This window comes from Caretta caretta, chromosome 17 (assembly GCF_965140235.1).
Source record: "Caretta caretta isolate rCarCar2 chromosome 17, rCarCar1.hap1, whole genome shotgun sequence".
NCBI lineage: Eukaryota > Metazoa > Chordata > Testudines > Cheloniidae > Caretta > Caretta caretta.
In genome coordinates, this window is record NC_134222.1 from 2,410,511 (window position 1) to 2,431,931 (window position 21,421).

At 42.4% G+C, this 21,421-nt stretch overlaps 1 protein-coding gene across 1 annotated transcript in view; it reads left to right on the top strand.

Annotated features, from left to right (window-relative positions):
* The window catches only part of TAOK1 (TAO kinase 1), a 107,587-nt gene that overhangs the window by 55,643 nt on the left and 30,523 nt on the right, over nucleotides 1–21,421 (top strand). The window contains exons 4-12 of the mRNA XM_048823761.2: nucleotides 4,468–4,569; nucleotides 6,819–6,864; nucleotides 7,688–7,784; nucleotides 8,590–8,703; nucleotides 10,492–10,583; nucleotides 13,541–13,634; nucleotides 17,159–17,240; nucleotides 19,841–20,008; nucleotides 20,894–21,097. Of these exons, the coding sequence (XP_048679718.1) occupies nucleotides 4,468–4,569; nucleotides 6,819–6,864; nucleotides 7,688–7,784; nucleotides 8,590–8,703; nucleotides 10,492–10,583; nucleotides 13,541–13,634; nucleotides 17,159–17,240; nucleotides 19,841–20,008; nucleotides 20,894–21,097 (999 nt within the window). The remainder of the gene's footprint in view (nucleotides 1–4,467; nucleotides 4,570–6,818; nucleotides 6,865–7,687; nucleotides 7,785–8,589; nucleotides 8,704–10,491; nucleotides 10,584–13,540; nucleotides 13,635–17,158; nucleotides 17,241–19,840; nucleotides 20,009–20,893; nucleotides 21,098–21,421) is intronic.

Sequence of the window (21,421 nt, forward strand, 5' to 3'; positions counted from 1 at the left end):
ATTACAATGAAGTATAAATATTCTGTTCACATGAATGACGTGAACTGTTCATGCTTCAGAAATAGGTTCTGATTGTTGTCAATGGATGTGTTTCTTTATTTTGAAGAAAAAAGTCAGTTAAAACATTTTCTATTTTGCTTTAAACAAAAATTATTTGAAGGAAGGTTTGCTCAGATTGTAATCTAGCCTATATACGGCAAATCTCTTCAAGGCACTACAGTATCAGTTATGCATTCCTTTGTTTTTAATGGGATTTTCTCATTGGCTCTGGCAGAGACCATCTAAAACAGGAGCATGCTTTGTTCCAAAACTAAATTGAGGGGACTCTGAAGTATGTGGTGCTGTGCTCTTGATTTGTTACTAGGGCTTGTCTACATGGGAGGATTATACTGGTATAACGTGAAGTGTGAATTTAAACCAATATAGTTATACTAGTATAACCTTCCATGTGGACATTCTTATATGTGCTTCATTTTGTTTTTTAAATGTAGCTTATTTTACTTGAAAAGGGGTTTAAGCTAAACCAAAAAAGCCAATCTTATACTGCAATAAATGTGTCCATATGTGGTTTCTAATGATATAACTCTACAAGTATAACTGGTAAAAACTTCCATGTGTAGACAGACACTTGTTTAGTCAATAACCTGCCTGGACTGACCCTGTTTTTGCTGCCTCTGGAAGCGCAGAACTGATGAGGTGAATACCAGTTGAGGTAGAGTAAAAGCTCTGTTATCTGGCTCTGTACCAACCAGAAAGCTCTACAAACCGGCATTTTCTAATCTTCATAGAAGGTCCGGTTTATAGTCCAGTTGGTGCGGGGCTGGCAGGCTCCTTATCTGGCTCTGCGGGGCTGCCCGGAAGCGGCAACATGTCCCTGGTGCTCCTAGGCAGAGGAACGGCCATGAGGGATTCGGGGTGCAGGGTGTGAGCTCTGGGATGGAGTTTGGGTGTGGGAGGGGGCTCAGGGCAGGGAGTTGGGGCGCGGGAAGGGTTTTGGGGTGCTGGATCCAAGGGGTGCTCACCTCAGACGGCTCCCCACAAGCAACAACCTGTCCCGGCCGCTCCTAGGCGGAGGCGCTGCCAGGTGGTTCTGCATGCTGCCTCTGCCTGCAGGCACCACCTCAGCAGCTCCCATTGGCTGCGGTTCCTGGCCAGTGGGAGCTGCAGAGCCAGCACTCAGGGTGGGGCGGGATGGAATGCTGCTTTTATACCTTGGATTCATCAGTAATGTCAACTCTGGCCTTCTTTAATTGTATTAGAGGACTTCTCAGGAGTCCCAAATGTCTATTGAAGCCCTCACTCCTTCGCTGAAGAGACAGGGTGGTTGAATCATTAAATACATCCCTCTCTGAAGAGTGTGTTAAGCAGGAATGTGTAAGTAAGTGTTTACAAAAGCTAACAAAACAAGTTGTAATTAAGCTGATTAAAGCGGAAGGACTGTTGCATGGATGTAATTCGTAAAGTCCTGTGTATAAAAAAAGCCAGAATGGCTGAGAACTTAACAATTGGACATTGACAGACCATAAATCCCAGTGATGACTGAACATGGTGATATTCTAAACAAAAAGAGCTCTCAGCCAGGCTTGTAGCTGTTTCCATCGCTTCTCGCTGATTCGACAGACGCTCTAGGTTTCAGAGTGACGTTTGGGTGTTTTGTGTGTGCTAATTGCACTGATTTCTGTACAGGGGGATTGTGCAGGTATATTGTGCAGCTGTTGTGAGGTCTGTGTGTGTTGGGCGGATTTATTGTGTATGCTGTCACACAGGTGTAGCATTTGGGCCAAGTTATCCACCATCTGTGCAGTTGCTCTCATACAACCAGTGAAATTGTTGCATATAACTTACTTGTAGAATAGGGGTTATGATTGGTTGTTACCACTGATATCACAACGGTCTAGTATGCTTGGCATGATGTTGTGACCTTGGTGAAACCTTGTTCTGGGTTGAGTTAAAATCTCATTGAGATAAAATGTGAACTCGCCCTCATAACTTAGTGTAAACCCATACCTCAGACAAATGGGGGAGAAGTTTTGCATGCTCGGGAGCTTTTGGTTGAGTATTGTTTTGGGTAGGGGTATGCATGTGTGAGAACAGACAACAGAGAGAGAGGCAAGAAAGCCACGCAGGAGCCTGGAAGTACAGTGTGACCCTAGAACAAGCTAGAGCGAACTTTGGAACCTGTGTTTCCTGAAAAGGCTTGGGGGCTGTAAGCTAAGAAAATGCTCCTATCATTCTTGGTTCCTTCTGCATTCAGAGAGATTGGACTTTGTACGTTCCTTATAAATAAACAAAAGGACACCAATGGTGTAGAGACTTGCTGTCATGTGGCTGTACATTGAATGGGTATAACTAGTTAATTCAAAATGGCTGAGAACTTAATTGGATGGTAACAGACTGCTAAATCCACTGATTATTGAACCTGGTGTTATGCTGAGCAAAAAGAGCTCTCAGCCATGCTTGTAGCTGTTTCCATCGCTTCATGCTGACTCAACAGGCATTCTAGGCTCCAGAGTGACACACAGAGGAACAATCCTGGATTCTGATTAGGTAGATCCTATCCCACTCCCCTTTCAATTGTTCAGGATTCAGTCTCCTTTAGTCTCTGTTTCTATGTCTATCTTTTATGGCCCTCACTTCTGTAGTATTTGACCACACTTGTTGATGTTTAATTAGTTTCCCCTTCACCACAAGGTTTTCACAATAGACAAAATCTGAATTTTTGATGTGAAAAGCAAGAAAACACATTTTTTTGACAAAACTTTCAAACTACCTTTAATCCTTATGTCTGAACAAAAGAGAGAATGAGCCCATTTTTTTTCCCCTTTGCAGGTCACCTTTACTTTCTAAATTAAATTACGATGGTTTTTCTTTTCAATTTGAACTTTACATGAATATAGAGTGACAGTTGGACAACTCTGTGCATAGGTGATAAGATGGAACTGTTGGCATGAGGTGTAACCGTACAAAGTCATCGTGTAAATAGAAGGCTCAAAAAATATATTTTCTGGTCTTATAGGTATTCTCTCTGTTCATGGTGTGAAGGACTCTTTTTGAGCCTGGATTTTATATTGCTGGATTTTGTAAAACTGTGTTTGTATTTTAGGCCTTGTGTATACAGTTCCATCTTGCATTGGTCCTAGAAAAGGTATTGGACCTGAGGGCTGATAAGACCCAAGAAATCGGAGAAATTCCTTCTGATTTTAATATGAGGAAGATTTTTCTGCTTCTGACTAACATCAGAGCTGTTGTTTTTTATAATTTATTTGTGTCAATGTTAAAGGGACACTATGACCTTGAAATCTAGTCAGTTAAAAAACTGAGTTAAGTATCTTCAGGTGCTAAACTCATCCCTCGGTGTCCTTGCCCAATTTTATTTTTCAGTCACATTTTCCTAATTTTTTAATGCTTTTAATTTTTTTAATGCAGTTACAGTAATGTGAGATGCAAAGTGGGTGAGGGAGTAATATCTTTTATTGGCCCAGCTTCTGTTGGTGAGAGAGAGAGAGAGAGAGAAACTTTCAACCTTACACAGAGCTCTTCCAAGAAGAAGAGGAGCTCTATGTAAGCTCGAAAGCTTTTTCTCTCGCCAGTAGAAGTTGGTCCAATTATCTCTCTCATATCCTGGGATCAACAAAGCTACAACAACACTACATACAGTAATGTGAGGTGTTACTTTTAACAATATCAGAGAGACAATTTGAAGACTGAAAGTAATCTTTACATTGGCAGTGTCCCTTTAAGAATATATTGTCATAGAACTTAACTCTGTTTTATATTGGGGTTTTTTGCTTGTTGAAAACTTTTCACTGACCAGTAAATAAGGTAATTTAAATTGCTATATGTAAAGATTGAAAGTGATAAAGGAGAAATGATATCAAGAACATAGTCAAAAAGTTCGTGAGTCGCAAATTAAGGTTGTCCTGAAGTAATGTACTTACTAACAGGGCTGGGTCTTTACACCTCCCAGACTGGCTTTAAGGCAGCTGGCAGTGACAGAAGGTAATGGCAGCTATCCTGTCCTCCTTCAGCCTGGTGTGTGTGTTTGACTGGCTGGGAAAACTGTGTTTTCTAAGAAGGGACAACTTAATTTTTGGAATATGAAGTGTGAACTCCGCAGGAGAGCTCAGATATCAAATGTTGTGGTGTTGTGTTCTGCATGTACGTGTATAAAATATTACATTAATTGAGAGATTTTTGCCGTAAAATCAAATTCCTTAACATTTTTATTCTCTGGGTAAATAAAATGGTAAAATATGATACTTTCTTTATGCAGAGTTGAGCAGTGTAAGTCATGGTATTAATATAACTTTTTTTTGAATTTCAAACTTCAACTATTTTGAGGAGGATACAGATCTCCCCCCACCCCCATTCCCCGTTTATCTTGGTTAGGTCATTTTTTCTCTCTCTCGCCCTTCTTTTAAGTAACAGTTTTTTAAAGTTTCTTCCTATTCCTTTTCTTTTCCACAGAAATGGCAGGATATTATTAAGGAAGTCAAGTTCCTACAAAGAATAAAGCATCCTAACAGTATAGAATACAAAGGCTGCTATTTGCGTGAGCATACAGCATGGGTAAGCCGCTCTCCACTTCTCTTGTTTCGATTGAGGGCAAATTTAAGTAAACACATGTCTCCAGCTGGCTGTAGGGGAAGACCCCTAAAATCTCTGTCTCCTACATAGAGTGATAAGGAAAAGGTGCAGCTCCCAACATGCTTAGAAATGTGCAGCCAGGATCAGTGGATTCTGTGAGCCATATAAGGCAAGTCCAGAGACCCTGCAAACTTTCTCCTCCCTTCCTGAAGGGGTATATTGATATTAGTGCCCACAACTCATTTCATTGCTGGGTTGTTAAATAAAAACCAAGTACTTGGCCACTTGATTCTTGCTTGGAGGAGAGGAAGAATGCATTTCGTTAATTTTCACTGCATTGGAAAAAAATATGGCAATTTTATTTACTAACAGTATATATGATGTCCCAGTGAGCTTATTATCTGTGGTTCAGTGTTTTACATTTTGACTATGTTCCATATATAGCTGATTTATTCTTTTAAACGGATAGTCACATTATTAAATTGATTTTTAAAATCACTTACTGTTTTATCACAGTTTTTTTTTTTTAAATTCTCCCCATTTGGACAGTCTAATTTACTTTTACCCATTTTATGCTATTTGTTTATTTTGCCTTTTCATTTTTACACCCTTTGGATGACATAAGGCTGAATAATCAGTTTCACTTTCTGGCTCTATGCACAATACCAGTGGTCCCCCAACTGTGGGGCATGCCCCCTAGGGGCACAGTGGGGCCCCAGACCTGTCCCCACGGCAGGTGGGGAGGGAGCGCTACCCAGTCCTGCTCTGCTCCCAGCTCCAGTCTGGCCCTAGCCTCAGGTCTAGCTGCAGCCTCGGCCACAGCTCTGCTCCTGGCCGTGGCCCCTGGCTCTTACCTTGGCCCCGCTTCCAACCATGGCTCCTAGGGGGGCACAGGCCAGGTAAGGAGAGTGTGAACAAAAATGTTTTGGGACCACTGCGCTAGACTAGTGCTGCAGCGTTTGGGTTACAGTCAAAAAGCCTTTCTTTATTTGAATTGCTCATTGCATACCTACATATATATATATATCTACATACAGGAAGAAGTTGCACTAAGAAGTACAACTTCAGTGGCACATCACGCAGTTCATTGATAAAATTGCAGTAGTTCAAATTACAAAACAATTGTGTATTAAATTATATTAATGTGTAAATACTATTCATAAATCAATATCCGTAGTACTATAAGACCTAGACAATATTTTTTTAAGGTTTTGAGAAATCTAATTATAACAAAAATTAATCTAAATACAAATAAATGGTTAGCCATAAATGATATGATAAACTTATTGAATATAATTTTCACATCCCTGATAAGTAATTATGTACTCTATTTATCTCTTTTATATGTAATTTGTTGTGGGCACTATTCTGCCCTCTTTACTCTGTGTGATTCCTTACTAAAAGAGCAATTCTGGTCATTTCAATGGGAATTGTTCCTATAGTATGGTACTGCTCAACATTAGCAAGGGTGGTAGATTAGGGCCCTATGTTAGGAATAATATTAGATTGTTGTATCATCATATTTGGAAGCTGGTATTCTCCAGTTAGGCCTAGTCTACACCAGGAAAGTTTTGCACGTGTAGCTAAGATGCTATACCAGCAAGTCCACCTAGTGTAGATGCAGTTTATACTGACAGCTTTTGCTGGGAGAGCTTATACCAGTGTCTTGAGCAAAATAATCTATACCAGGAGAAGCACTTTCATACTGATATAACTGATCTACACTAGGGCTTTTGCCGGCATAGCATGTCTTTAATCACACCCTATTCAACATTTCTAAACTGGCAAAAGTATCTAGTGTAAACCTTACAGCATTCTACTACTGCTTTTATGTTCTAAGGGTACATCACTGAACACTACCCTTGCCATATATACAATAGGTAATTCCCTTTTCTTCTCTTTTTCTTATCAAAGATGTACAGTATAACTAATCTTGAGGGGAATTTAAATTCACTGGAATTTAAACAAAAATGTGGAAACATAGCTGTTGGGATTGTTTTGTAAAATCTGGTTTCCCAACACCTAAATTATTTTGGGCCTCGGCTTATTTTTCTCAAGGTTTGTGAGATGATGGTCGTTTCAGCCGGAACATAAGGCAAACTCCTGTTGTAGGGTTCATAGTACATGAATGATGCTGGATCACTAACTATTCACAAGCCGATGAAATCTAGTCACCATTTATTTATCTCTAGGTATTCTGTAATACATTATTTTGATTTCTCCCCACACAGCTTGTTATGGAATATTGTTTAGGATCGGCATCAGACTTACTAGAAGGTATGTCTCAAAGATTTCTTTGATTGAAACGGAGAAATTTATAATCCAACAGATTATGGATCAGAGTTGTTCTGCAATGTTCAGTTATTTAATTGGGGGGGGGGGAATGTTACAATAGCTCAAAATTTTACATATCTACAGTATTTTTCTGTAGTGTATAGCTTTCCTAGGCACACAATTTGTCTTCTCTTACTATCTTTAAATAAGTCTTCAACCATCTGTTTGTATTCCTTGAATTTAAGATTCTCCTTTTATGTCGCTTCAGAGCTTAATTCTGCAAACCCTTGCTGTCAGGCACAATGCTTAGTGCCGGGGTAGTCCCATTGACTACAGTGTCACTACACCCAGTAGCAAGGGTTTGCTAAATGAAGCATTTTGTTAGTTACCTTCACTTCCTGTCAAACTGTCTGAGATGAGCTACAGAGCAGTTCATTTGGCCTCTGGGAGAGTTCTGGGAAAAAAGTTGTGTTGTAATTTTTTTGTTGAGGTTTATTAATGGTAAATTAAATATTCATCTCAAATACCGTTGGTAAAATGGTTGAAAAGCTGACAAGAATTTAGATGTGAATTTAGCAGTATAGCCTTTTTTTGGGTAGAATGAGTCGCTGCCGTGTTACAGTTAGAGGGTTACGTCTGATTCCAGATTGTACAGTGTATTATCAACCACTTGTAAAGTGGGTATCCTTATGCAGGACACAGGCCTTGTAAAACTAGAACTTACAGTTTTCTAGGCCTGTGTTTACATTTTTGAAAGTATGCACTGAACGTTGTAAACTGCATTGTTTTCTTGAATAATAGATTTCACATGTACTCTTCCCTTAAGTTCATAAAAAGCCATTGCAAGAGGTGGAAATAGCAGCAATTACCCATGGTGCTCTCCAGGGACTAGCATACTTACATTCTCACAATATGATCCATCGGTAAGTACTTACAAAGTTACTGTGTCACACACTTGCAGGTAATTTATCTTGTTGATTGCAGCCTGATCATCCCAATGATGGATATGACATTTAAGATTTGTAAGTAGAGTTGTTGGGTTTTTTTGCAGTGTACATATCTTCTAGAATTAGTAATTCACAATAATTGTAAAATGCCAGGAAAATCCCTTTATGTAATATCTTTTATATCTGCTTTTCCCACTTGATATGGTAGAATTCAGTGGTGATGCTCATCCCTTGAAGCACAGAACACCAAGGCTGACTAAGCACATAGGTTAGCTAAATAGCTTTTTGGCAACTTCAGTGTGAAAGTTGCTTGGTATTTTTTTCCCATAAAGAAAAGTAATAACCCTCTTAAAAACTAGCTTTATGTGAATACACACACAGGGAAAAATGGCAATAAAGGAAGTCAAACAGTCTAAATAATTTTTTAAAAGATTCCTGTCACATTTTGGTAGGAATAAAATGAGTGAGTTATTGGAACTATTAACATTTTTTGTAGAATGTCTAAAAAGGGGAGCTAGCCATCTCTTATGGTTTTGATGGATTGCAGTCATGGTATTTAAATAATTCTTGTTGCTGTTAGAAGTCACTGAAATCTAAAGTTGATTTTTTAAGACACTAAACTAGATTCCAAGATCAGGCATAGAATTAAGGCTAGGACCCCTCATTACTGAAACTCTTGTACAGGGGTCAGTGTATTCTATAACTTGAACCTGTGAATGATGGCACACTCCATTGTGGCTGTTTTAGGGATTTAATAGTAATGCTTGTATTCCATAACCAGAGATATCAAGGCAGGAAACATCCTGCTGACAGAGCCAGGCCAGGTGAAGCTTGCTGACTTTGGATCTGCTTCCATAGCCTCTCCTGCCAATTCGTTTGTGGGGACGCCATATTGGTAAGAAAAGTTTTTACACACCTGTGGCTTCAAGAAGTAACATCTTTTGGTAGGCTGTCTAATTTGTTTGGACCTTACTAAAATCCACTTTTGAGACAGTACAGTTCTGGTTAAATCAAAATGTACATTGCAAATATAACATTAAGTGCTATGAAAAGTTTGATTTGTTCAGATTTTAAGGTAAGGACAGTTCAGTGCCCTCCTAAGTGTGTATAATACTTCTATTTACTTTTCATAAATTGTATATACTTTGCTATTATATTTACCCTGACTGTAAGTAGCTACAGTGAGGCTCCTGAAGCAATTATGTGCATGCTTTATTCAACCAATACCATGATTTGAAACTTCAAACGTTCTCATGGCATCTGGCTGTTCAAATTACTAAAGAGCGTTTTTTCACAGGAAAGGCCAGATTGATTGAACAGAAATCTTTGCAGACATCTTCTATGGTTTGATCTTCTACATCTAATCTGTGGTGTTTATACAGCTTCACTCGAAATTGCCTTGTTTTGTTACTCCCTTGGACGCATGTGGCACTGGCCACTGTCAGAAAACAGTATACTGGGCTAGATGGACCAGTGTAGCTGTTTTTTATGTTCATGCGGTAATTGCATCACCAGTATTGGTTAGCCAACTAGACTATTGGAGATATGGGTGGAGCAGGGAGTTGTAACGCTCATAAATGTGAAAAGCTGGGTATAGGGCAAGAATGCATTGTGTAGGTTTCCCAACATGGCTTTGCCAGTGCGGCGCTACTGGTTGATGAACTCCAGAATGCCAGACAAGTTGGGTCCAAATCAAGACTGAAGTGACCCAGGCATATGCCTGATATCTTGTGCAATGTTTCTTTCCATCTCAATACACCTCTACCCTGCTATGACGCCACCCGCTGTAACGCAGGTTCGCATACAATGCAGTAAAGCTCCAACACGCTGCTCAGAGCAGCGTGTTAAGGGTGCTGGGCCGGAGAAGTGGGTCTTGGGGGCGGTCAGGGGCTCCCTCACCCAGGCTCTGGGAGGCAGGAGCTGTGGGGGGGCACTTTTGGGTGCCCCACAGTCCCAGAGTGGCCCAGGGGATTAGCAGGAGGCCGGGAGCAACCCACTCTGCTTCCCTCACCCCAGCCTGAGCCGTGTCGCTAGGGGGAGCAGGCTTGGGGGAAGCGGAGCAGCCCGGCCCCAGCCTGCTCCACTCCGCCAGCTCCCAGCCACATCGCTCCGCTTCCCACCGCAGGTGAGTGCGGGAACTTTCCCCAACTCCCCCCCAGCAACGGGGCCGGGGAAAGGAAAGCAGAGTAGGCTGGGACCGCGTCGCTCCGCTTCCCGCCGCAGGTGAGTGCAGGGGGTGTCCTTTTCCCAACCTCCCTGCACTCACTGGCGGCAGGAAGCGGAGCGCCGCGGCTGGGAGCTTGCGGAGTGGAGTGGGCTGGGTCCGCGTTGCTCCGCTTTCCGTCACTGCCGGTGAGTGCCTGTCAGGGGGCAAGGGGTGTGGATAGGGGTCGGAGCAGTCAGGGGACAGGGAGCAGGGGGTTGGGTAGAGTCCTGGGGGTGATTACGGACGGGGGTCTCTGGAGGGGGAGGTCAGGGAACAAGGAACGGGGGAGCCAAAGCAAGTTTGATATAACGCGGTGTCACCTATAATGTGGTGAGATTTTTTGTCTCCCAAGGACTGCATTATATCGGGGTAGAGGTGTAGTTCAAATTAGTCAATTTGTCACATGGCCAATTAGGTTGAAATGCTTATGGAGTACTGTAATGTAGAATTTTATGAGAATTTAATTTTATGTTTTAGGATGGCCCCAGAAGTAATTTTAGCCATGGATGAAGGGCAGTATGATGGCAAAGTAGACGTTTGGTCTCTTGGAATAACATGTATTGAGTTAGGTAAGCCATCTTCCTTTAAAAGTACTAGACTACCTGACAGATTTTCCTCCATGTCCAACTTGTGGTGTAAATATTAAATTTCTACTGAAAAGAATGTTTAAACTTAATTCTGAGAGTCTGAATTGTTTAACCCTGGAGTGTATTGATCTGAGTTACCATGCACGAGACCTGTGCTTGCTTCCTTGTTCTGATGGCTTTAGGTCATGGTCTTTAGAGTGAAGTGGTAAGTGCGATATTAAAAATCAAGAGTAAGTTTCCAGTTTTGTGTTAATTGAACTGGCATTTTCATTGCACAAAGGAAGAGATTATTATAGACAAGGAAAACAGCAAACCCTCTAGCACTTACAGGGTTTACGCTCGGTGTGGGGTCAGTTAACCTTTGAATGAAAAAGCATGATCCACACAGAGAAAAATGTAGAAAATAGACCTTAAAGTACTAAAACACATATGGCTTTAAAAGTGAAAAGCAAAATGTTAACTTCAATATTCGTATACAGCGTAAAGTTTCCTTGAGGACTCCTATGTTAATGAAGCTTGGTTTAAACTAGGAGTGGACAAACTTTTTGGCCCCCAGGCCACATCTGGGAATAAAAATTGTATGGCGCGCCATGAATGCTCACAAAATTGGGGTTGGCGGGTGGGAGGGCTCTGGATGGGGGTGTGGGCTCCGTGGTGGGACCAGAAATGAGGAGTTCAGGGTTTGGGAGGGGGCTCCAGATTGGAGTGGGATGTGGGGGGGCGTGAGGGCTCCGGCTGGGGGTCCGGGCTCTGGGGTGGGGATGAGGAGCTTGGGGTGCAGGAAGGTGCTCCGAGCTGGGATTGAGGGGTTCGGAGGGCAGGAGGGGGATCAGGGCTGGGGCAGGGGGTTGGGGCGTGGGGAGAGGCTCAAGGGTGCAGGCTCTGGGCGGTGCTTACCTCAAGCGGCTCCCAGAAGCAGCAGCATGTCTCTTCTCTGACTCCTACATGGAGGCACGGCCAGGTGGCTCTGCATGATGCCCTGTCCGCAGTTACTGCCCCTGCAGCTCTCATAGGCTGCCGTTCTCCACCAGTGGGAGCTGTGGGGGCGGCACTTGGGATGGGGGCAGCATGCGGAGCGGAGCCCCTTGGCTGCCCCTACATGTAGGAGCCGGATGGGGGCCATGCTGCTGCTTCCGGGAGCAGTGTGGAGCTGCCCCCGACCCTGTGCCCCGGCTGGAGCGGGGCAAGCCCCACACCCCGCTCCCCAGCAGGAGCTTGACGGCTGGCTGCATCCGGTCTTCAGGCCGTTGTTTGCCCACCTGGGTTAAACAGACGGCTTCATAGCTATATTCAGGGTGTGTTGTCACATATGAATAAATTTGTCTGGAAGATCTCTTAAGGAAGATTTGGAACAATCCAGTCTTGAAGTATTAACATCCTCACCCAGGAAGTAAATCGTGGTACTACAGTTAGAATGGGCTACTTAAAGCAGCGTGTCTATTTAAAAGGGTTACAGGTGGATAAAAATTTCTTTTCACCCTAATGTATAATATTTTCATGATAAAGATCCAACTTGATAATAGCACTTCGATACCAATGCCCCCTAAAGTGGCAAAGTTATTCCTTCGTGCATCCCAGCGTATCTGGGGCTGTATTAACTGCCTTGTCATATCTTATTGTTTGTTCTAAAACGTCATTGATTGAATGAACAATCTGATTGGCTGGTGAACATTCTCAGAAATACACTAATCCATGTGAACCACAGAGTTTAGCTAAAAATGCTGTCTAATATTCCAGGCCGTCAACTTCATTTTCTTCCAGTACATAAAAGAGACTCCTTCAGAGTAAAGATTTTTGTTGCCAATATAAAGCAGCTTTAAGGGGTGTGGCTATCATGACATAATCATGCTCTGAGTGGACTAGAAAAGTTTGGCTGGATCCAGTGCCCCAAGAATGTAGTTAGCTCATGGTGACCACACCCCTTTTGTGCCTTATTGCATACTGAATTTCTGCATTATGAAGTGTGCTTGCTTTTTTATATGATTTTTGGCTTGACGTGGGGCATCATCCCTCAGTTTGAGTTCTGGTGAACTGGTGGGGCATGAGGCTATTTTACCAAATCCCATAACGCGGAAGTGTGTCCATTGACATCCATTGTGTGTATTATTGTGAAGTACTTGGTGGGAGATAGAGAGGAGAATGTATGTATGCCAAAGCACCAGTGGGACATAAAAAGCTGAAAATAGGAATTGAATCTTATGTTAAAAAAATTCTTCATTACATTTTCCCCTGTGTATAAATGTCACCATTTGAACGGTTTCCTTGAAATGTTTGCAGTGAGCTTCAGTTTTATAGTTTTATTCAGCAAACATTCTGACGAACCTTCTATTCTGTTGTTTTGGTGAGATCATCTCCTTCCTTATTAAAATTTCATACTGTGTTGGTCCTATGAGACTACACAAGCTTGCAAGAGAAAGGAGAGCCAGAGAGAATCTACCCTCAAAATAGTAAAGAATTAGCTTGTTATTGACTGAACATATGTATGTTCAGTCAGTGAAGTATGGTTGTGACAGTTTCAGTAACCAGCTTTGTCCACATCGCTACCATTGGATTTTGCGTACTTTTAGGTTTTAAAATAATTGTATAACAAACTGGCCAGACCCCATTGTAGCTGTGCAGCCACTGATTGTGGCTCTTACTGCTGATTTATTTATATTTTGGTAATTTAGAGTGAGTGCTCCACCATGACAACCCCCAGAATTTGAAAGCTTGACAAGACAAGGCATTTGATCTTCAAAGAGCTTTCGTCTTCTGCACGGGTAAAACCCATGGTAGGAGCACATGGCAGCACATCTTGTTGCAGGGTTAGGGTTGGTTTGGGGCCCCATGTTCAGGCACTAGTGGTCCTACTGTTGTGTCTTTATAAGCAATGGGAATAAATTAAGGGGAAAACTGTGAGACTATTTCCCTATATAAAAATTATTTTCTTTTATGTATAGCGGAAAGGAAGCCTCCTTTGTTTAATATGAACGCAATGAGTGCCTTATATCACATAGCGCAGAATGAATCCCCTACACTACAGTCTAATGAATGGTGAGTATTACTGAGAGAGAAGCGTTGTCGGGACTTGCTATAAATGGAGTGCTTTGTCATGCCGAGTTCTTGAAATGGCTGGATTCCAGTTGGGAAGATGTGAGCTGAAAGGCTGATAAGTAGGTGCACTGTACATTTTATGTGCACAAAATTCACCACTGAATAAGTGAATATTTTAGAGACCAGGAATGCAGCAAGTCCAGAAACGGAACAGACTTGCTGTAAGAACATAAAATCCCATGGTAAGTCATGTGTCAGTAAACATTGGAAACCTGGAGGTTAGCAGCAAACGATTGTTTTTATATTATTAAAAACAAAGTTTATGAAACCCAAATCTTGGTTTGTGGAACTACTACCATTGATTATGTATTTGCCAACACCCATAAAATAGTCACATTTTGTGCCTCCTGGTCCTGAACATTTTCTTGAATCCACATACAGATGAATCCATTTTAAAAGTAAAAAACTTAGTAATAATTGTCACACTGTCTGCAGTGGCTCATGACCATGAGTGCCTAGCCTACCTCAGGGCAGACACCTCAAATTGGTGGTGTGTTTTAAATTCAGATTTCATCAAGTCAGTAACAAATGTGAACTCCTGCATCACTATAACAGTGTTACCATGGAGTCACAGACAGTCCCCTTTGATTCTCCAGTCTATCTTGCCACCCAGACAAACTGGACATAGTGATAAAAGATCACTTACACCAAAAATCACACCACATTTGGGTTGCTTCCACGCACAGGAGACCAGTCACCTACCCCAGATCAATTGGTATCCTAGATCTTTACACCAGAGACCACACCTGTAGCCTTTCCTGTAATAAACTATATAAATGATTACAAACTAAGAAAAAGGAATGAGAGAGCTCTTTACAGGTTAAAGCAGGCAAACCTATACACAAATGAGGTGCCATCTAAATCCTAAGAGTGATAGTTGTAGTGGTCTGTCAATTCAAAGCCTCTTTCAGGGCAGATTCATCAGGCAACCCTGAGGATCTCTGGCTTCAGTTTAGAGTCTCTGGCTCTTCAGAGTTCAAACAGCAAAAAAGATGGAAAATTTTCCAGTGGCTTCATTTTATTTCCTTCATTCAGCTTCAAAACCCACAGGACAAGCTTCCTTGCAGGTAGCATTTCCTAAGTGGGACAGGGCCATTAACTAATCCTTTGTATTGCAATGATCCTTGATAGCACATCTGATTTTGATAGTCCTCATAGATGGGCAGGGTGGGAGATGATTCCCATGTCTGAGTTCACAAGTTCAGAGCAAACATTTTCAAAGTTATACAACAAAACTTACATATTTTCTTACAGCATGGAGTACAAATATTATAAGCAAGACTAATGCATGCGGCAATTTACAAGCACTTCATAGAGACTAAACACATTCTTAATAAATACCTATTTTGAGCAAAACTAACATGTAACTGACCTAGCCTTGTATCCAGCTAAAAGGCTGTCAGTTCTTTCAGGAAAGATGTGGACAAATTGGAGAAAGTCTAGAGAAGAGCAACAAATTGATTAATGGTCAAGAAAACAAGACCTATGAAGGAAGATTGAAAAAATTGGGTTTATTTAGTCTGGAGAAGAGAAGACTAGGGGACATAAATTTTCAAGTACATAAAAGGTTTTTACAAGGAGGAGGGAGAAGAAGTGTTCTTAACTTCTGAGGATAGGACAAGAAGCAATGGGCTTAAATTGCAGCAAGGGAGGTTTAGACTGGACATTAGGAAAAACTTCCTAACTGTCAGGGTGGTTAAGCACTGGCATAAATTGCCTAGAGAGGTTGTGGAATCTCCATCATTGGAGATTTTTAAGAGCAGGTTAGACAAACACGTCTCAGGGACGGTCTAGATCAGTGATCTCCGACCTTTTTATGCACAAGATCAATTACGAATTTAAGTGCAATCCAGGATCTACCCTGCCCCTTTCCCGAGGCCCCGCCCTGCTCACTCCATTCCCCCTCCCTCCATTGCTTGCTCTCCCCCACCCTCAGTCTCTTTCACCAGGCTGGGGCAGGGGATTGGGGTGCAAGAGCAGGTATGGGGTGCTGGCTCTGGGAGGGAGCTGAGGGTTGGGGTGCGGGAGAGGTGTGGGCTCCTGCCAGACGGCACTTACCTTGGACGGCTACTGGTCAGAGGCGCAGCGGGGCTAAGTAAGGCAGGCTCCCACAGCCCCATGTCGCTCCCAGAAGTGGCCATCATGGCCCCTGGGGCAGGGAGGCACGTGTCTTTGCATGCAGCTGCTCTCTGCAGGCATCGCCCCAGCAGTTCCTGTTGGCCACAGTTTCCCATTCCCGGCCAATGAGAGCTGCGGGGGCGGTGCTTGCAGGCAGGAGCAGTAGCGGAGACTCCTGCCTCTCCTCCCTCGGGCCTGCTGCCTGCCTCCAGGAGCGCACGGGACCAGGGCAGGCAGGGAGCCTGTCTTAGCCCCACTGTGCCATCGGATTTCTAGTGGCCAGAGATCACAATCAATTGGCAGAGACTCCAGGATCGACCAGTCTATCGCAATCTACAGGTTGGTGGCCACTGGTCTAGATAATACTTGGTCCTACCATGAGTGCAGGGGACTGGACTAGATGGCCTCTCGAGGTCTCTTCCAGTTTAGTTAATGCCTGCAGCCTGGACAAGAGCTGGCATCTGGCCTGCCAGTGTCACAGTAGTGTTGTTTGCTAAGCTGCAGTCCTGCTGTTTGGATTGTAACGCAGTGTTCTGCACTTTTACAACTTTTTTAACCTCAGAGATGTTCTGATTAGGTGCCCACACATGATATTTCCAGAAAAGGTTCTGCTCATTTTATAGATTTTTTCTGACCAAAAAATACAAGAATTTAATTTGCTAAAAAACTTTAGAGGAAGAAAATAATCAAGTAATTACCTGGGTTTTTGTGGATGGAGAGAGAAAAAGAAAATCTGAAGTTCTATCATCTCAATGTCAGTAGTAATGTCTGTCGGAAAGTCTGTGTTTTAAATGAAGGGGCAGAATGTAGAGACTCAGCATCCAAAGAGATGTGAAAAATTCACTTACCCCTGTACCGCCACGCTGCCAATGGATTTCAGAACATCTTGGAAGATGTGTCTGAGACATATAGGTATTGTGCTAATGCAGTGTGCTGGGGATTAAACTCACCTGGGCAGAGGGCAGGCACAAGGCCTGTGTGATAGTTGAATCTGATAGTTAAATTTGTCCCATCAAAATGAAACAGTGTTTTTACACCATTAATGATGGCATTCAGAGTCATGTGGGCCTTTAGATAACTGGTACAACTTTTCCTTTCCTCTTGAATTGCACAATATTCTTGCATTCTTACTCTGAGCCAGTTTGGCAGTTGAGGTTAAAGGATCTACAGAGGAGATCTGGCTTGACTTAGATATGTTGGTTCAAGTGTTGAGGGGTTGGTTTTTGTTTTTTGGGGGGGAGGGAGTGGAGGGGTTGATTTTGCTACAGATGGTTCCTTAATGAGATGTTTAAAATGAAGAAGTCAGCAGTTAACTCAGTTAACATTTTTTTTCTCTCTTGTAATAGGTCTGATTATTTTCGAAACTTCGTAGATTCTTGCCTCCAGAAAATTCCTCAAGACAGGCCTACATCAGAGGAGCTTCTGAAGGTTGGCTTTCTTGTCCTGTCTTTTTTTTTTCCTTCGGATGGTATTAGAAAGAAAGGATTTTATGAAGTATAATGCTCTACAGCTCTTTTTCTTTCTCACCTGCTGCTCTTCTAGACCAAGGTTAAACAATGCTTTGTCTGTTATCCCTAATACCCTTAAGCTAAAGAACTAACCAGCTTTGTGGACTGCACTCTTTTTTGTAAGCATTTCTAATTTTACTACTCAGTGTCTGAAGCAGCTAGCTAGATGATTCAGTGATCCAGCCATATCTTCATAGTTACTAATGGAATATTCAGCAAGTGCCATAGGCTGACCATCAAATCTCTGTGTGCCCTTTGGTTGCTATGCTTAATCCTGACAGAGCTATCGTGCATTGGTTAGCAAAATATCTTTCTTTACTTCTCCTCATCCTGTGCTATATACACCTTGCAGGCTTTTACACTATTCCAGCACCTATGTGCTTTATACATAGATTTGAAATGTACCCTCCAGCATGATCAAGTGGATTTTTCTCCCACATATTTCTTTTCTTGACACTGATGCATGTCACTTGTTTGCAGAGTTCCTCCTGTTATATTGCCTGGCTTCTTCTCCTTCTCCCCTCTCCCATGTGCTGTATATATTTAATCTCCTTTTCTCTAGTAGTGAAACACAGTAAGTGTCTTTAAATGGTTGCAATGAGCTGATGCATGCCTAAGCGAATATACTTATTTTGGCAATGTACTAGTAGGTATTGAGATGGCCTTACACAAATGTGACTTCTGTGGACTCCCTTGACGGTATCAAGTGGCATTTGTTTTGGTTAATTTTTCATTCTCCTTGTAAAAGCTATGGCATTGATTTTTCATCTTTTAATGTAATGGTGCTTTCTATTCAATACTTATGTTCCAAGTTCTTGCACTATCAGCACATGACTGCTGACAGCGCAGGTTTAGATGGTCACCTTTTTGTATGTTTTAATGCTTAAGTGATCATGAGGCTTTTCCTTTCTTTACATTTGCTAGGATTTTCCATTCAAAAAGTAAACATAATTCTCCACTGATGGGCTTAATGGGAGTGTAGCGAGCCATATCAGAATTCTAAACTTCAGTTTTTTTTCCAACAATACACTTTTTAATTAAAGAAAATTGTGTTGAAAAATAAACGTTGGTGAATTTTATGAATATGTTCCTTCCCTATCTAAGTAGCAAACAGCTGTATGCCAATTAATAGGGACATGTAGGAAATATGACAAATGTTGGAAATTGCAGTACTGCTTTCCAAAATAACAGAATGAAACGGCTAGTATTGTTAATGCTGACTCATATCTATGGAGCACAGTTCGTCCGGAAGGCTGGTAAAACACCTTCAAACACACACAGATTAGTTTCCATTCACCTTCTGGCAAAATGCAACCATCAGTGCCAGTGCAATGCAGCAAGTGAGAGATTGGGGGTGGGGACAGGTACTTGTACCTGGTGGTGTGCCCTGTTTAAGGGTCCTAGACACCATTTGACCCTTCCTCCCTCCAGGGTATAATAAAAGAGCTAATTTAGATTCAATTGAGAGTCTTGTTACATCACTGGGGATTTTTAAGAGCAGATTGGACAACCACGTGTCAGGGATGGTCTAGATCAGTGGTTTCCAAAGTGGAGTGCGCAAGACCATCCCTGGGGGTGCATGGCAGGAGGAGCGCTGCTGAAGGACCTCTGATTCTTTGATGGCACGCCGGCGGCAGCTCGGCTCTCCCCCGCTCCGTCTTGGGTGGCATGCCGGCAGCAGCTCGGCTCTCCCCTGCTCCGTCTTGGGCGGCATGCCGGCGGCAGCTCTTTCTTTTTTTTTCTCCTTCCCTAGAGCTGGCCCTGGGGGTGTGCGATCCAAAGTTTGGAGACCACTGGCCTAGATAATACTTAGTCCTTCCTTGAGTGCAGGGGACTGGACTAGATGGCCTCTCAAGGTCTCTTCCAGTTCTATGATTGTAAGTCTTTCTAATAATCTGAGCAGCACAGCAGTTACAGAACTAAAAGTGAGAGGGAACCATAAATGTTCAAAACCTCTGTTTTATGTCTCATCCAAAAGAGCCATATGCTGAGTTTTAGATAAGTTACTCATTTGTCTAGAATAGGAAGAAGGCTGTTTAAAAAAATAAAAGTTAGTTAAGATCTTAAATGCCACTTAGCAACCAGGAGAGACAGAGCTTAACACCTTTAGTAAACATGATAGCTGGTTGTGATTGACTGACCAGCTAATGTGTTTTAAAGGTGTTACCACTCAGAAAAGACAGGGTTTAAGTGCTGTTTAAAATCAAACATCCTTTTCCTTAGTCTAGGCAAGGTCTCTGGAGGAAGAGTTCCACTGAACTGAGTTGCAGACCCTACTTTCCTGCAACATCTCTATATCCATGGATGTCTTTCATCAAAGTACTGACCAGGCTCAAATCATCTAGGTTCTGAAATCTGATAAGACCCCAACCTTAGCTAGTATGGCTGTAGGCTACCTTCTTCTTCTACCTATTTAGGGAGGAGGAAGAAACACGACCAAAATTCATGAAGGTAGTTTCCAACAAAGTATGTGCACTGGGGATCTGAAATATTAGTCACCTGTCTGTGTGTGTTCTGCAGCACATGTTTGTTCTTCGGGAGCGGCCTGAAACAGTGTTAATAGACCTGATCCAGAGAACAAAGGATGCAGTGAGAGAACTGGACAATCTGCAGTATCGCAAAATGAAGAAGCTCCTTTTCCAGGAGGCACACAATGGGCCTGCAGTAGAAGCACAGGAAGAGGAGGAGGTAAGAAGAGCTAAGAGAGACGATGGATCTCTCAACGTGGGGATATTAATAATGATCATTAGGATTTAGAATAAACTCATCAAGATGAATGGAGGCTGTTCCTGTCATTCAGAGTTATTGCTGCAGGTTGGCTGCAGCCTCTGGCCTTGTCCACCCTTGATTCTAGCCAGCCACAACAGTGCAAACTCCTAATATAGGAAATGAAAGCCAGGACTTGCACCTATTCTTGAAACCAGGATGCAAATCCTGGCATTCCTTGCCTTCTTGAGGGGTTTGTGCTGGTGCACCTTCACTGGTCCCTGAAATAAGGGCTAATCGCAACCTAAGCAAGGCCACTGGCAGTCGTTATTGCATCAGTTACATCTGGATCATGTTTTGAAGGTTTTTTCACCTAACCATAAAGGGTAGAAACACACACTTCAAAAATAAATAAATTAAAAATTAAAACCTAGATTCTGGAGCACATGGTAAAACCACAAACCAGAGCCAAAGCCCAGTTCTCTCCTTCTGCAAAGGGGACATGAGTAAATTGTAAAAGTGCTGGCATTGCTCTTAGGGGAAGATAATACTGCTGTCAAAACAGTTACTGGGGACACAGTATTGCTGATTCACTGTTGAGTTTAACTTCCTAGCGTGCTCCCTTCTGAAAAGAATCTGATAGCAGCCAGGTTAATCTTGCAGCAGATCTCTTCTGTCCCCACCATTCCTGCAGGAGAAACATTTAGTAGCACATGTCTGAAGAGTGGGCAGCTGCAGTGACTTGGCAGGTGGATGCCGGTATAAAGGCATCTCAATAATATATTGTTTGGCAAGATTGATAACTTTACAGTTGCGATGGACTGTTTTATTTTAAAGATGGTAACCAACTATTTTTCCTCCCCTTAGGAGCAAGACCATGGCATTGGCAGGACAGGAACAGTGAACAGTGTTGGAAGTAATCAGTCCATTCCCAGTATGTCCATCAGTGCCAGTAGCCAAAGCAGTAGTGTTAACAGTCTTCCAGATGCCTCCGATGACAAGAGTGAGCTCGACATGATGGAAGGGGACCACACTGTGATGTCAAATAGCTCTGTCATCCATGTAAAGCCTGTGAGTGCTAGCTTTCTAGCCAGACCAGCTTGAATGAGGCTGTGATTTCACTTGGTGTGAATGGTGTAGTGTGTGCAGGTTTTGGTTTGGTATTAGAAGAGGCATAAATCATTGCTTCCTATCTCGCAACATAGTAATGCAGATTTTAAAATTTTGTACCAAAGGATTAATGTGCATTCAAAAGAATTCCTCGTCAGAAGGCTGACGTAAAACTTTTTAAAAAGCCTGTTCTTTAAAATTAGCTGCATGGCAATTTTGTGTTAGTTAAATTGTTTCAAAACCAGTTTGGGATTGCCCATTGGGAATTGGTTTATTTAGTGAATG